We start from the raw sequence: 18140 nt of genomic DNA on the forward strand, positions 1-18140 counted from the left end.
GATATGTAAGATAATATCAATTAGTCTAACGCATATGTAATTGGAGTTTTAGTGGGAAAGAAGAAAAAGGAGGTACTGAAAAATATATTTTAAGAAACAGTGACCAAAGTTTTAAAAATTTGATGAAAAATTTTAACATAAATAGTCAAGAATCCCTACAAATGTCCAGCTTAGCACATCACAACAAGAATATCACAATCAATACTAGAAATTTGTCTTAAAGGAAAAGTCTTACAGTAGACATAGATGAAAGAAAGATTATAAACAGGGGAACTATGGAAAAAATAACTGAAGATTCCTATTAGTGGACAAAAGAATAGAACTGCTGAAGTTCTAAGAGGAAACAATAAACTATTAATATAATTATTGATGTAGGAAAAACATCCTTCAACAATGAAGATGAAATAAATAAACTGGTGAGAAAAATTCATGGTTGGTAGACTTTTACTGCAAAAACAGAAAGTTAAAGGGAGTATCTAATACTGAAGGAAATAACACCAGATATGAACTCAGTTGAATATAAAAAGAATAAATAGAACTGATAAGGGTAAATATGAAGAGACATTAAAATGGTCATTTTTCTGATTTTCAAATTTCTTTAAAATGTAATTAGAATATCATTTTCAGGCAAAATAACATAATGAGTTTCAGATTTAATCTCCTTCTTGAAATAAACAAAAACAAACAAAAGGTACAAAATAAAAACTTCCACATATATCCAGGCAATGAAGAAAAACGATTCTTGTGAGAAAGAAAACAAAGACAGTGGGAGCCTATGTTACCCTAACTTTCTGCCTAAAGATATTTTTCCAGGCCATTGGTTAGGGAATAGAAGAAACACAGGCAAAATCCAGAAATTTCTGTGTGCTTGAGAGAACAAATTAAAAGTCTGGATTTACCTTAAAGAACGAAGGACAACTGGAAAGGTGTGGGTAAATAAAAAACTTAATTTTTTCAAAAGTTTTATTATAGTTGTATTATAACATTCTGTTAATTTCTGCTGTACAGCAAAGTGACCTAGTTGTACAATATTTCTTCATCTTCTAAACAATAACTCAGTGTTTAAAGAAAAATAGTAATCATATATGGTGGTATTTAAACATATGCAGGAGTAAAAATAACAATGCTCAAATGCAGGAAATAGACTGTTTTAAGGTTCTTATACTATATGTTAATGTGGTATAATATAACTTAAAGGTAGATTATGTCGAGTTTAAAATGTACATAATAAACTTATTACAATGAATAGATAAAATAGTTAAATAAAGGAAGTCAACTAAGGAATAAAAAACACTCAATAATCAAAAGAAGATAGAAAAAGTGGGAAAAGAAAACAAAAAGATGGGACAAATGAAAAGTACCCACAAGAAGGTGAGCTTAAATCTAACACTATCAATTATTATATTAAACACAAATTGCTTAAACACACTTATTAAAATTTAGAGATTATTGATATTCCCATATGGCTCAGTGGTAACAAATCTGACTAGTATCCATGAGGATTCAGGTTCGATCCCCAGTCTCGCTCAGTGGGTTAAGGATCCGGCGTTGCCATGAGCTTAGTGTAGGTCGCAGACATGGCTCGCATTCTACATTGCTGTGGCTGTGGTGTAGGCTGGCAGCTACAGCTCTGATTCAACCCCTAGCCTGGGAAATTCCATATGCCGTGGGTGTGGCCCTAAAAAAGACGAAAAAAAAAAATGATATTATTAAATGGATAAAAAAGCATGAATTAAAGTTCTACAATATAACGAGTGGTAGACGTAGAAAAAAACCAACCCTTCTAACCTATCAGTGTACATACAAATTGCTGCAGCCAGTATGGAAAGCAGTATGGAGTTTCCTCAAAAAATTAAAAAAATATAGAGCTACCATATGATCCAGCAATCCCACTTCTGGGTACATACCCAAAGGAATTGAAATCAGGATCTTGAAGAGATATCTGCATCCCCATGTTCACTGCAGCATTATTCACAATAGTCAAGGCATGGATCTAAATGCCTATCAGTGGATGAATGGAAGAAGAAACTGTGGTACAAGATACCACAGAATATTTTTCATCTTTAAAAAAGAAGGGTATCCTAACATTTGCAACAACATGCATAAACCTGAAAGATATTACAATAAGTGCAATAAACCAGACACAGTAGGATATATATTATATCATTTATATGAAGAATCTAAAATAGTCAAAATCACAGAAAAATCTCGTGGAAGCAGAGAGTGAAATGGTGGTTTTGAGGTGCTGGAGGGAGGGGAAAACAGGGACATATTAGTGCAGTCAAAGTTTACAAAGCTTCAGTTATAAGATTAAAAAGTTCTGTACTTCTAATGTACATCATGGTGACTTTAGTTAATAATAGTGTATTTTACACCTGAAATATGTTTAGAGAGTAGATCTTATGTTGGGTTTTTTTTGTTTGCTTTTTGCCTTTTTTTAGGGCTGCACCTGTGGCATATGGAGGTTCCCAGGCTAGGGGTTGAATTGGAGCTGGAGCTGCTGGCCCGTGCCACAGCTACAGCGATGCAGGATCTGAGGAGTGTCTGTGACCTATACCACAGTTCACGGCAACCCACTGAGCAAGGCCAGGGATCGAACCTGTGTCCTCATGGATGCTAGTCAGATGTGTTAACTGCTGAGCCACAACTGGAACTCCTGTTGAGTGTTATCATAAAAGAATTACATGGAAAGAAACTTTTGGAGTTAATGGATATGTTTATGACATAGATTGTGGTGACAATTTCATGAATGTATAATTACTTTCAGTCATCAAGTTGTATAAATTAAATTTGTATAGTTTTTGTATGTTAATCATACAACAATAAAATATTTTTAAGATTAAAGCCCCACATCTAACAAAATTTAAAGCACGTCAGAGTAAATGCGATTATGAAAATTTATTGTCTCAAAAGTAACATTTAGCCAATATTTTGAATGAAACACTAGATATAAAAAAGAAGTGTTTTATACAGTAAGATGTTACAATGTACTTTAATAAGTTGAAAAAAGAGAGAAATTAAAAGATGAGATAAAATAGTGGAAATAGGAAACTAAAAACAATCAATTGAGAGCAAAAAGAGTGGGAAAAGGAGTAAATATACAGATAAAATAATTAGAAAAAAATAGCAAGGTAGTAAATATAGAGCCTTTAAATAATTACATCATATGTCAATGGTCTAAGAACTCCGCTAAAAGATATTGCCAGAATGAATGATGAGCAAGAGCCAGCTTTTTGTTGTCTGCAAGGAATCCATTTTAAATATAAAGACACAGCCTGCTTAAAAGAAAAGGATGGAGAAAAGACACACAATGCAAACAGTAATTACAAGGGAACCAAAGAAATTATATCAATATCTGACTCTGAAGACTTCAGAATAAAGAATATTACCAAAGATAAAAGAGGTGTGTCATGGTAATAATGAGGTTAATCCATCAAGAAGACATAATAATCCTAATCTCTTTGTACCTGTTTTTTTTTTTCTTGAGCTTTAAAATACATGAGTCAAATATTTCTTCCTATCAAATTAGATTTCTCAACTGATTTGAAATGATATATATTCACAAATCCTGCACACGAGCATTTATAGAAACTTCACTATTACCAAAAAAAAAAAAAAAAAAAGGAAGCAACTAAAATGTCCCTCGATAGATAAAGGGAGGGACATACAATGGAATACTATACCATGATAAAAAGAATGAGCTATTACTCCATGCAAAAACATAGATGACTCTTAAATGCATATTTCTAAATTAAAGATAGCTGAAAAGGCTACACATGGTACATGTACTGTACACAGTGAACATATGATGTTCTGGAAAAGGCAAATCTGTAGACCTAGAAAACACATTAGTGGTTGCTAAGGGTTAAGGAGGGGGAAGTATTCAACTACAAATGGAAGATTTTATGGTAATGAAACTCTATGATACTAGAGTCTGAAGTTTTGTGAGAATCCAGAGACTCAGAAATGTTCAAATTCTTGATCTAAATAGTTTTAGAAAAACTTATCCTGAGAAAGCAGTTGGAAAAATTTTAAATTATTTATATATACATTAATTAAGTTTTGGCCTGTGACTATAGCATGTGGAAGTTCTTGAGCCAGGGATAGAACCTGTACCACAGCAATGACCCGAGCCACTGCAGTGACAGTGCTGGATCCTCACCATCTGTGCCACAAGGAAGTTCCTATATATATAATTTAAAATCACATTTATCTTCAATTAGGAAAAAAATACTTAAAATTTTCTACAAAGTGGAAATAATTATTAAATTTATAAATTTGAAGAGAATGCAACTATTAAAAAGCAAATTTACAAATTAGATGTAACAACCAGGAGAAAGGTTCATGACTCATGTTTAGAGAATATAAGCATCAGAAAAACTACATAAACAGTGTGATTCCATCTATCACAATAATAAACTTGAGAATTAAACACAGGGATATTAGAGAAGTAGACATCACCCATTATATCAGTGACTTGAGCCTGGATATTTTCTAGGATGATAATGATGATATTAGCAGAGTTGGTATTTACCATACAGGTAAATGTAGGGAAAATGTATTAATTTTGGTGATATTATATTTGTGGCACAGTGGTGGTGTACAGTTTGGAACCTTAGAGATATACATTTAGGTACATTTTAGAAAATTGGAACACATAGAGCTCCTTCTTATAAAGATTTAAAGTTATTATGTATTAAATCATCCAGCAGAAGATCCTAGAGGGAAAATAAATCCCAAGTGAGAAATTTTTGGAGATTACCTACATGAAAAGGGTAGTAGAAACAACAGACTTCAAGGGTACTGGGAAGTATTGGTCCTAAATACATAAATCTGGGAAGAGATGAACAATCAGCTTAGCTCTAATCATAACTTCAAAATGTTCCTAAATACATAAATCTGGGAAGAGATGAACAATCAGCTTAGCTCTAATCATAACTTCAAAATGTTCCAGCCTGTGGAAGAGACGTCATGGTAGAGTGGAAGAGCATTAGACAAGAGGTTGTAAGATGGAACTGGAAAGTGTCATCCAAGTCAAGCAACTAATTCTTCAAGAGTTCATTCGACTGATCTGATATATAAATTTACTGAATTAGTTGATTTCTAGTGTCCATAACAGTATCAGAATTCTATCCTATAATAAGAAACCTCTTTCTTTGTCATTTTACATTCTGCCCTTTCTCCTCAGGAGAGGAGAAAATCAGAGCTTCACTTAGTGGCATTTTTTTTCTCCTAAAAATGTGAACAAAAAAGTTTAAATTTTTGCAAAATTACTTAGAGTCTCTAGAATCTATTCTGCAGGATGCAGTGTTTCTATTATAAAAGATCTCTCTCTTCTCTACCCCAGGATTCTTGCCTTTGAAACCATGCATGTGGCTCTTGCAGGGCTATTAAAATACCAAGATGTTGCACTGCTGTGTAGTATGTAGAGGCAAAAAATGGCTCCTCATCAATTATTGACACCCAGGGGTCCTGTTATAAAACTCATCTGAAGAAGAAAGGACTAGCTAACAACCTTAAGTCACCGCTTTTCTTTCTATCATGTTACATTTTCCCCAACAGGACAAAGCATTTCCGTTAGTCCTGCTGCTTTGTCCATTTGTGACCCCTCAAGATGATGTAGTATAATTCTTGTGAGCAAACAAACTCTCTCATGCAATTAGCCCTAATGAAGGTAATTTTTGCTGTCACAAGTCTTCTCTGTGTCTCTTAGACACTATGATCTAGTGATGTCAAGTCACTAATTAGCTTCTAACAATTACGATGGCTTTTCATATATGTACGTGTTGAAGACAATGATACTTCAATGTATAAATGGTGAAGACTGAAGTCTGGAAAGACATGGGTTCATTACATTTGCTCCCATCCAATGGATCCTAAAGAATGCTATTTTTCCCAGTAGGTACAAATATTAGAAGACTAGGGACTGGAAGAGTGCTACTTTTCTCAGCTTTGTAATTCAGTCAGAGTAGAGAATACAGAGATACATTATTTCACCCTTTCAATATTTGAATATTCTATGTCCATTTTGTCTATTATTGTTGTCCAAATATCTAAATCTGAGAAGTAATTGATGGCCATAATATTTTTTGCTAAAACCAGGATGGATTCACTCTTTTGATTGAATATACTTCTATTATGATACATTTTTAATTATCTTATCATTGAATTAACTTGGTTTTTTGAGATCATGTTTTGAAAAGATAGATAAATCTAGAATAGTAAAAATTAGGAGGGAGAGTTCTCTTTTTTGAAAAGGTGCACCTTGAAGAGTGTATAATTTGCTCAAAATTGTAAAGTTATTTAGTGAGAGTTCGAATAAGAACACATATTTGCTGTAACTCAGGCTAATACTTCTCTTATAGTCTGTGATGTCTTTGGACATCATCCATTGATTGGACTTCAGGCTATTTTAAAAGCTCATAATTTAGAATTGTTTCTTGTTAATTCATGACAACAAAATACTAATATAATTAACCTTGTGAAAATATCTTGCTGAATATATATACCTACTTGTAAAATAACAAAAGTACCCTCATATCGATTACTAACTTTTAGAATCATACTACTATTACGATGAAAATTTACCCAATGGTAAATTAAATATTGCACAATTGTTTTGCCACGCCCAATGGCATGTTGAATGTTCCTAAGCCAGGGATTGAACATGCACCACAGCAGTGACCTGAGCTGCTGCGGTGACAGCACCAGATCCTTAACCTGCTGCACCACAAAAGAACTTCTCAATATTGCACAAAATGTTTGATTCAGGTATTTATTTGTTGATCATATATTTCTGAGAAGCAGGGGAAAAAACTGTCTACACTTTGAGTCAAAGGAAAGTAAGATAAAGGGAAGACAAATGCCTACATAGTCCCTAAACATGGTTTTGATAAAATGATGCAATATATTGATACTCGATATCTTTACAGGCCCCAAATCATATAATAATTCGCTAGTCACTGGTGATAGTTCCTAAAATATTTTAGTAATTAAAATACATATATAACATTTTATAGATTAAATTGAGATTAAGTTCTCTACGGGCTTCCCCTGTTTAAATCCCTAAAGAATTTCATCCATTCTCTGGACCTCTCAGATGAGGTTAAGTTGAAAGAAGCATTTTCCTAGAATATATGGGTAAATATTCTATACTTAGCTTCAGTGAAGCCTAGGAAATGATTACCTTCATGTTATCCTCAGTGATATTTAATTGATTTTAATTTCTAGAGGTCTTTAAAGTCATTCATAATCATCCAGTTTACTGATATTGAAAACAGAAGCAAGATAGCTAGTTATGATAAATTTTTTTGCAAGACTGTGAGATAAGAGATTCTGTTTTAGCATTTCTTTTTTATCTACTCCTTTGCCTCTTTTAGATTCCTGACTGCTTGGGCTCCCCCAGCTACTTAAGATCTGCATTGGGACAGAGCATCCAGCCCTATCTCACCTCTTTGAAGACAGTCCACCCTGGCACAGATACCCTGAATTTCTTTCTTTCTTATTTAAAAGGAAACTTCACAATTCATCTCTTCAGAGTCAAGTCTGTTTTCTTAGGAGATGTAGAAGTAACAACTAAATTTTCCCAAGCATTAATGACTATAGATTATATCTCTAACACTTTCCCTTTCATCTTAGGTAAGTGAAAGCATTTTGTCAGTATCCTTCTGTAGACAACACACAAGCATTTGTCCTCCACAGAGACTGTTATATCTCCTGAACTGGATTTAGAGGAGAAGGTAAAGGCCAGTGGAAATGTGGGAAGCTTATGAAGTTATGTCTTTGAACTGGAAGTGTTTGGTGACCTCTGTAAACTATACTCTTAATTCTCTCACTGCATCTACTGGTCGTAATTCCTGAGATAGAAGTACTGGGGGAAGATGTATTGATAGAATTTCAAATAGGAGGGAACTGCGGGTCACCAAGTACAATCCTATATGCATGCATTAAATATTATAAGAAATGAAAAATTTATCTTTACATGAAAACTTTACTAATTAGAAACTCATTCCTTGCATGAGTCAGATAACACTATCCTTGGCCATAAAATAATTGGGAAATAACTGCTTATTCTGATCTGAAACAATATGTTATTAAGCACATTTAATTGATAGTCATCATAATTAAAGCTGTCATCTACAATGATTGTTTTAAGAACTATTTTGAGTATCTCTTTGAGAGTAATATCATCTTCAACATTTGATATTTGAGGATAATGAACCCTGAAAGTGTACCTACTCAGTGTCATACAGCTACCTGAGGGCAACTGTGATTTAACATAAATTTTTTATGATAATAAATTTTATGTTTTCACTACAATAAGTAGTTTTACCTGAGATAAAAAGACAGCACATTTAATCTAAAAAGAAATATTGCTAGGGAATGAAGGGAAATGAGAATTCATCAACTTCTCTAAATGAACAAGGGATTATGAATATTAATAAATGATCTTTGGGGAGGCAAATTATAAACCTAAATGCTCTATCACCAGTTCATAGCACAGTGACCTGGGAAAAGCAGGCACTTACAAACTTTTAGAATAAATGAAATAAAAAAGAATGCACATATATTAGAAGTAAAGGATTTGTATTTAAAATAATTTAAGTTTCTGTTGCTCACCATGATGATGGTCTGTATTAAAAAACTCAGCTTCTTCATTGAATTGATTTGACCATGTTTTGCTCCCTGAAAGCAGAGTCCTTCTTTTTTTTTTTTTTTTCTGGGCACCACAGGGAGCAATGACAATGGAAGAATTAAAGTTTTCAGAACACTCATTGGGCAGATGATTCTTATGATCATTGTCTCACATAACACAGTTCATTCTAAAAATACCACAAAGTCTTCTCTGCTCACAAATGCCTCCTGCTGCCCCTTTCTGTTCTAGCACCAAAAGGTGTTCTTGGGAAACCTGTGCTTAAGGATTCCTGTGCTTAAAGCTTTGCTTTTTCTAATAAGGCATATATGAATCCCTACGAGCTGATTTTGTTAGATATTAATTCCTTCCCTGTAGTTAGGGATTCAATGAGGTATTTATATCAAGGGGTCTAAGAGTAAGGGTGTTTCTCAGGGAGGAAAGGCCAACATGGGCTCCTGGAGTTAACTTGCTAACCAGAGTTTCCTGAGAAATCATGAGAAGGGGAGAACAGTGCCAAAAAGAATGCATCTTGTTTGAAAAACAAGATGAGTTTGTTTTTCAAACTCATCTTGGTGTATGATTTTACCTGCAGCCTACTCTGACTCCAAACTCCAATTGTTATGTCTTCTTAAAACCCTGGAGTCACTTTTTGATATAATATTTGATAATATGTGAATTAATTCTTTGGTAGTTTTTCTAGAGAATTGGAGATTTGAAATATAAGGGTGAGTCCCTGAAATTGGTTCATAGGAGTTAAAAGTATTCATCACATGCTCTGTTCTTTATTTGCGTAAACTTTCCAGTGAAACTCAAAGAGATGCTAAGCAATTTTAAGTTATTATCCAGGAAGATAATGAAAAAAAAATAGCGGATGAGTAGAGAGTCAGTAAAATAAAACACACTCTCTCCCAAGATCTGACTTATATGTGAGATTCTTCAAAAGAAGATCCTTCACTACCTTTCATTACACAAATTTTCTAGTTCTAGATAGCTTACAAAGTAAAAATAGCATAAAAGAGATAAAGTCCTGAGAAAACAGAATGTAAGATGACTGAATAGAAAAGACATTTTTCCTCTGGTACAAATTCCTTACTATGCATAACCTTGTGTAATGTAACTATACATTTTAAAGTCCCTCAAATCAAATAAAATATCAATCATAATTCAATAATATGTTCACATTACTAACACCAATGGCTGAGTTTAAAGAAGCTTCATATCTTCAGGAATAATTGAAATGGACTAATGCACTAGATTCCTTTGCATAAAGGAACTCCATGAAGAGCTGAATCATAGCTCTAGGAAGACTTCCAACTTTGGACCTTTAAGTTTTGCTATGGTTTTGTATTTTAGCTGATGTAATTTGTAACTCAATAGAGAAAGAATAAGGTCTATTTACTCAAGCAATGATTTCTCCTATGGGCTCTCTCACATAACATAATGCTATCTCTTTCTTCCCTGTTTTAACTCTTATAAATATATGACATACACACGAAAGTGCACAGAGCAGAAATACACACATAGATATTTTCACAAACTGAGCACACTTAGGTAACTATCAACCACATCAAAACACAGAACATTAACAGTTCTTTAGAAGCCCCTTCCTGTCCCTATTTCCCTTCAAGGATAACCATTATTGGAGCTTTTTCAACCCTATAAAACAGTTTCACATATATTTAAACAGGTTTGTACAGTATACACCACTTTGTGTCTAATTATTTTGGTCAGCATTAAATTTGTGAAATCATCTTCCTTTGTTTTAGCAGTTCAAAAAGAATGTATACCATTTATTGATTTAAATTTTGGCTCTGTAAATTCTTAGACTGGATTTCTACAGTGTCAAAGAAAAAAATTCAGATATTCAATTTCATTTTTAAAATTCATGACAATCCTTGAATTCATGTAATTGGATATGCCAGTTGGTTGACTATCTCCTTGACAATTCTCCCCTTTATCCTTCTTCAATAGCATCGCTATGCTGTCTATATGATTTGTGATGGTGTATGAAAACTTAGACACAAATGTAAATAGATATTAGAATCCTTAGGGTATGAAGTGGAATTAGGAAATCAAACTCATACTCAGTTCATTGATATCTGTTTCTCTCCTACGTAGGTAACTGAAGAGAAGTTCCTTTCAAAGTCAATGAATGAGACAAATCATTCTCGGGTGACAGAATTTGTGCTGCTGGGACTCTCTGGCTCCCAGGAGCTCCAACCTTTCTTGTTTTTCATATTTTCACTACTCTACCTGGCCATTCTGCTGGGCAACTTTCTCATCATCCTCACTGTCACCTCAGATTCCCGCCTTCACACTCCCATGTACTTTCTGCTTGCAAACCTCTCTTTTATAGACATATGTGTTGCCTCCTTTGCTACCCCCAAAATGATTGCAGACTTCCTGGTTGAGCGCAAGACTATTTCTTTTGAGCCTGCCTGGCCCAGATATTCTTTGTTCACCTTTTCACTGGCAGCGAAATGGTGATCCTTGTATCCATGGCCTATGACCGTTATGTTGCTATATGCAAACCTCTCCACTATATGACAATCATGAGCCGCTGTTTGTGTGTTACTCTTGTACTCATCTCCTGGTGTGTGGGCTTCATCCATACTACCAGCCAGCTGGCATTTACTGTGAACTTGCCTTTCTGTGGTCCTAATCAAGTGGACAGTTTTTTCTGTGACCTCCCTCTAGTGACCAAGCTGGCCTGCACAGACACTTACATTATCAGCCTACTAATAGTTGCAGACAGTGGCTTTCTTTCTTTGAGTTCCTTCCTCCTATTGGTTGTCTCCTACACTGTGATACTCATCACAGTTAGGAACCGCTCCTCTGCTAGCATGGCGAAGGCCCGCTCCACACTGACTGCTCATATCACCGTGGTCACACTCTTCTTTGGCCCATGCATCTTCATCTATGTGTGGCCCTTCAGTGGTTATTCGGTTGACAAAGTCCTTGCTGTGTTCTACACCATCTTTACTCCCATTTTAAACCCTGTTATCTACACTCTAAGGAACAAAGAAATGAAGGCAGCTATGGCAAAACTGAAGAGTCGGTATCTGAAGTCTGGCCAGGTTTCTGCAGTTATAAGAAATGTTCTTTTCCTAGAAATGAAGTAAATTCACAGGACTCTTACCACTGTAACTTGTGTCTCTAGATACTCACAAATAAAAGCACTGTAGTGTTAAAGCCAATCATTCAAATCAGTGGGAAGTCTTGATTAACTCGAATTAAAGGTTAATGGTGATATGAATAGAACAATGCATTTTAGCAATTTTAATCATCTTTTCTTCCATTATATTTATTTGTCCTTTTGACTTCCTTTCATCCTTAATTTTTAAAATTTAAAATTTTTTTTAAGATAAAGAGCTATTGACCCTGAAGTCAGTGGTACGATGTCTTTTACTTATAAAGTATAAATGCATTGGGCCTTCTATGGGTAGAAAATGTATTGTTCATAACACAACCAATAGAATAATATTTACTGTATATAAAGAAGGCAATACACTATTTTAAAACTTTTTTTACATTAGAGAATAGTGATGTTTGCTTTCTGTTTTGCCCCATTTTATGTTTACTCGTCCTGTTACCTGATACTGTTCTTATCCACTTGTTTAGTGACTCATCACAGATTGTTAGCTTTCAAGAGATTCTTGCACCAGTCCCCTCTTCCGCTGCAAAATTCCCTATCTCTTGGGTCATAAGAACAATGAACTCCATTAACTGAGGTATTCATAAGAATAAATTCATTGTTGGGATTCGCTCACAAGGCCAGATGAGTAGCAATGCTCTCATTGTTCTGTACTCTGCAGCAGAGCCCTACCCACTGTTTGAAAAGAAGATCCTAGGATGCAACTGGGCCTTATTTAAAACTGACCGTGGGTTAACAAATAACTATGTAACTAGATTTCCCCCCATTAACAAATCAGTTTCTATTATTCAGAGTGCTTACATCAATGTCCACCATATACCATTCTCCACAGAGAGGCAATCAAATTCTAGAAAAAGGATAATCTGTCAGTTAACTTTTGTTCTGTATCACCTCGGTTCTTACATAATGAGTACATGAATTAAGTAGCAACAGAAGCTAGAATTTAAGCTCTGGATGTGCCCCAAAGCCTTGGGCCTTTCATTAAAGTTCTTCAGACTTCTATCACAACTACTCTTAACACTTTTTCTATAAGGCAGAAGAGATTGATATTGGGAACTTGGCCACTCAGAGGCAAGTCAATTACATCAGATCATTTCCTCCACAGGTGACAGTGATTGTCTTTATTGGAAAGGAAATCTCTAGATAAGAGTTTTCCCTTTCTGTTTGCAGTTCTTCTTCCAAAGATCACTATCCTAGGACTCACAAAGTGTCTGAGTTATGGATTTATGATTCCATAAAGATTACCTGTGGTGTGGAACACATTTTACTGTGAAAAAATGGTGGCAACAGGCACAGAACCATGACATCAATTTTTCCTGAATAATTCCAAGCCTCAAAGCAAACTGAATGCCCAACTAAAGGCTTAGAAAGAGGCTAGCATCAATGATTATATTTACTCAGAGACAATGAAACTCCAAGATATAATTGAACCAACAGTTAATTGTGATGCTGTGTTACCAATTGCTAATATATAGCTCTGAAAAATATGGAATCGAATTAAGATCGTATCTTCTTTCTATCACTCTTAGTTTTCCATTTAATAATTTTTTGTTTCCTGTCACTGCAATTCCAAGCTTTGCTAGATTGAAAATTGTAATTGCCAGATATAAGAAACACTTTCATTAGGGAACACACTATAACTTCCACTGAATCAAATCTTTGCCAACCACCTGACCACACTGGAATTTTCATGTTGATAGACAAGCAGCCAAAAAAAAAGTCACTACATTGACAAGACAGATAACATGGTTCACAGCTAAAGTAACACTAGTAATACAGACTGTAAAAACATATGAAAATAAAATATGGAAGAAGAAAACATATAGGGAGTTTATTAATGAGCAGATTACCACTATAGAAACTGAGTCTTGCTGCCCCTAGAATTCTCTGATGAACCACATTTGCCAGCACCATGCTGTGTTGATTACCACAGCTTTGTGATATAGTTTGCAAATTAAGAAGGGTGATACTTTCAAGTTTGCTCTTCTTGCTCAAGATTGCTTTGGATATTTGATGTTTCTATTGTTCTATATGAATTTTAGAATTGTTTTCTTCTCTTTCAGTGAAAAATATTACTGGAATTTTGATAGACACTACATTGAATTTGTAGATCACTTTTGACATTATGGACATTTAAAATGTAATTATTCTAATTTATGAATTATTCTAATTCATGGCCCCATTAACTAAGTTTGAAAGTGTAACTTCCTTTTCAATTTTTTTTTTTTTAAGAAGAGTTTAAGAAGTATTGATGCTAAGTCTTTAACTGTTTGGTAGAATTAACCAGTGAAGCCCTCTGGTCCTGGGTTTTATTTCTTTGGAGTTATTTGATTAATAATTAATGATTCAGTTTTTATTCTTTATCTTTCCATTTATTTATGTCTCAAAAATTTTTTTAAATTAATGTCATAGTGTTTGATGTATAGATCTTTCACCTCCTTGATTAAATTTATTTCTAAGTATTTTATGTTTTGATGCTACTGGGATTGCTCTCTAAAGAAAACACAGCTGATTTTTGTGTGTGTTGATTTTGTATTCTGAAACCTTACTAAATTTGTTTATTAACAGTATTTTGATGGAGTCATTAGGAGTTTGTATATAATCACGTCATTCACAAACAGACAATTCTACTTTTTCCTTTATCAAACTGGATGGCTTTTATTTCTTTTTCTTTTTAATTGCTCTAGCTAGGACTTCCAGGACTATGTTGATGAAAGTAAATATTCTCATCCCTGATCTTAGAGGAAAAGTTTTAGGTTTTCACCATTGAGTTTGACTTTATCTGTGGGCTTGTCATATATAGCCTTTATTATTTCGAGGTATTTCCCTTTTATACCTAATTTTTGAAAGTTTTATCACAATGAATGTTGAATTTTGTCAAATATTTTTTCTGCAGCTATTGAGATGATCATATAATTTTTATCCTTTGTTCTCTTAGTGTAGTATATCATATTTATTGATTTGCATATGGTGAGCCATCCTTGCATCCAGAGTAAAGTCCGACAGGATTGTGGTATATGTATGACATTCTAATGTGCTATTGTAATCTGTTTGATAGTGTTTTACTGAAGATATTTGCATCTATGTTAATCTAGGTGTTTGGTCTATAATTTTATTTTCTTATGGTGTCCTTGTCAAATTTTGCTATCAAGGTAACATTGGTGTTGGCCCCATTAACTAAGTTTGGAAGTGTAAGTGTATTCTGTGTGTACTTGAGATGAATATATATTCTGCTGCTATTGGATAACATGTATGAATGTGTCTATTAGGTCCATTTAGTCTAAAGTGAAGTTCAAATCCATTATTTCCTTATTGATTTTATGTTTGGATGATCTACCTATTGTTGAAAATGGAGTACTGCATTGTAGTGTTACACTGTTGTCTGTTGCTGCATTCAGATCTAATAATATTTGCTTACATTATTTAGGTGCTTCAACACTGGGCGCATGCATATTTTCAATTGCTATAGCCTCTTAATGAATTGACCCTTTATCATTATATAATGACCTTTGTTCCTTGCAATAGTTTTTGATTTAAAGCTTTTCTTCTCCTTTTTTTTGTTTTTCTGCCATTTTTCTTGGGCCACTCCCATGGCACATGGAGGTTCCCAGGCTAGGGGTCGAATTGGAGCTGTAGCCACCAGCCTACGCCAGAGCCACAGCAACGTGGGATCCAAGCCGCATCTGCGACCTACACCACAGCTCATGGCAACACCGGATCGTTAACCCACTGAGCAAGGCCAAGGATCGAACCTGCAACCTCATGGTTCCTAGTTGGATTTGTTAACCACTGAGCCACAACGGGAACTCTGTATAGCTTTTGTTTAATAAATATAAATCCATAATTATTTCAGTCTATCAAAATGTGATCATTTAATTGTGTCATTCTTCAATTTACTATTTTTTAAACTTCTAATGTTTACACATAAAATCCAATTTAATTGTTGATAGTATGCCGCTGCATTAAAATATTATAATTTATGAATTCCCCAATTTATAAACACTTAGATTGTTTCTACTATTTCTCTATTTAGAAAAAATTTCAACAAACACCATTGTGCATGTATTCTTGTGTATGTAAAACTTTCACTAGAGTATTCAGAAAACTGAGTTTGCTGAGTAGTACAGAATGTCATGTCAATTCTTTAAAAATGACCAGTTATAATTACACAAGAGCCTCTGAGAACAATCAGGAATGCAACATCTACAAAATGTATAAAACATGGTTTAAAAGACTATAGATGTATTTGTCAGAGAAATAGAAGATTTGTTGGGGAGGAGAAATGAGAATATCCTCAAATTTTTGAAGAACCATCGAGTTGAAGGAGGAGTAGATCTTTTCAACTACAGATGGTACAATCAGTTGAACATTATCACAACAAAATAAATAATCCTGTGAAGTAGTGGGCTTCTTGTGACTAGAGAAAACATCCCCAAGGCTTAGTTATCATTTATAAGGTTGTATGATGACTTTAATGACAGACAGAAAGTTGGGGGTCAAAAAATTACTTTACTCATTAGGAGTTTGAAGTAATCAAATAATATTTTGCTTTCAAAATGCAACACTCAGTTGGTAAGTTTTTTTAATACCTTTTCCCATCCCTGTAAAATTTATGTAAAATGTAATTACTCCCACTGCAGGATGAATTCACAGATCTCTAAAGGGTGATTTTTCACTTCTCCAATGAGATCGGTTTCCTGGCTTCAGGGTAGAAGGCTTTATAATGTTTTATCTTAGGATACTGCAACTGTATGGTTAAGAGAAAGAGGAGCAGAACTCTCATTACATTAGTGTAGAATCTGAGTGGCTTAGCATCTTTCAGTGTAGGGAACAAATTAAAATGCATCATGTCAAGAGTTTCTTGAAAATGCATTCAGTATGAAAACTCAGAGGTAAATGGATGTTTAGAAGAGTCAGAGAAATAAGGACTGGAGGAATTATTAGAACGTGTACATATTATAAGTGCATTTTGATCATATTTGCTTGGAACAGAGAAATGATGAGTAAGCTGTTTTCTAGATGAAAAATTGACAACTATAATTCAGCAAAAGGGAAGTCTTTATGGTCTAAAACTAGAAACTCCATCTAGAAGGAGTAAATTCCTATTTTCTTCTCTCTCCACATGACATACGACTGCCCTACTGCACTGGCTTGGGGACAGCCATGATAGGAACAGAATTAAAATCTGATAAACTTATATTACAACCATCATACACCCTTTTTTTGCCCTTTTTGTATTTTCTATTCAGAGGATATTTAGAAACTCAGTAATTCTATGTTTACTGACTCTAAAAATTTAGCTGGGATTAAGATAGGAACCAAGGTCCTTTATTGCTTTTTGCTTCTGGTCTTATAGGGAGGTAAGTTTTATAAAATAAATTGTGGACAAAAAGAATTATGTATGCCTATGATTACAGAGTTCTACTGATACATTTTAGAGACAGATATTAATGTAATACTAATTCCCTAAGTTTCAAGCTTCATCTTAAACCATGAGCAAATATTATTTTATTATGGCTTGTGATCTGAAAATATTTTTATGTCTGAGGTATACTAGCAATGAGAACGTATATACTTCATTAACTAAGAAGCTATTGGGAAGTCTAAGGAAATCTGAGTGACTTTTCTAAACTCCACATATTCCCACTAGATAAGTTCTTCTACATTTCTACTTTTAGAAATGAAAAAAGCCTTGGAGATCATCTAGTCTTACTTTCTAAGCTGGTAAGTGGAAGAATATTATTCATTTATACAGTGTGTGTCTATATTAATTATAAAAAAAGAATGTGAAATATATTGACCTGGTCTATAATACTTGCATTTATAAATAGTAAAGTTACTGCAGAGAGGATATTCAATTATTTCTTTTATTTTGAAAAATGAAAATTGACAATTCTATTTTTATTAGAAGTTTGCAAGATATATAGAATATGAAATTAGGAAATTTTCAGGAACTTTTTTTTTAGAAATAAGACAGTCTATACAATAGGATAAGTGATAACACCACTTTGTCTAATATGATATAAAACCTCAGGTTTTCTTCTCTCTCCCTGTCCCTGTCCTGTCCTTGTCCCTCTCCCCAAACCTTCCCTCCATGCATCTATTATGTCCCCCACACAGACATATCTCATCAATCATTATTATAATCTCTTAAATTCAAATCCACAATTAGCTTCTAATCATTGTCAAAATTTTCCTTCTTTCTGTATGCTGAGGGTGATAATGCTTCAATGCTTAGGGTTACAGTGAAGACTGGAAAGATATGGGTTGTCTACTTTTACCTGTTATTTAATATCTTCTGCAAAATTTTGTTTCATTTGGCAAGTGTAGTTACTACAGGCATAGGACAAG

The 18140-nt window shown here is 34.0% G+C and overlaps 1 protein-coding gene across 1 annotated transcript; it reads left to right on the forward strand.

The window, feature by feature from the left end:
• The first annotated feature begins 10780 nt into the window (after positions 1 to 10780).
• Positions 10781 to 11757, forward strand: LOC125135736 (olfactory receptor 4K15-like). The gene is given in 2 exon segments (XM_047796123.1): positions 10781 to 11066; positions 11069 to 11757. Coding segments are annotated over 2 exon segments (972 nt in total). The 5' UTR covers positions 10781 to 10783.
• The last annotated feature ends 6383 nt before the right edge of the window (positions 11758 to 18140 follow it).

Source organism: Phacochoerus africanus, chromosome 9, assembly GCF_016906955.1.
Source record: "Phacochoerus africanus isolate WHEZ1 chromosome 9, ROS_Pafr_v1, whole genome shotgun sequence".
NCBI lineage: Eukaryota > Metazoa > Chordata > Mammalia > Artiodactyla > Suidae > Phacochoerus > Phacochoerus africanus.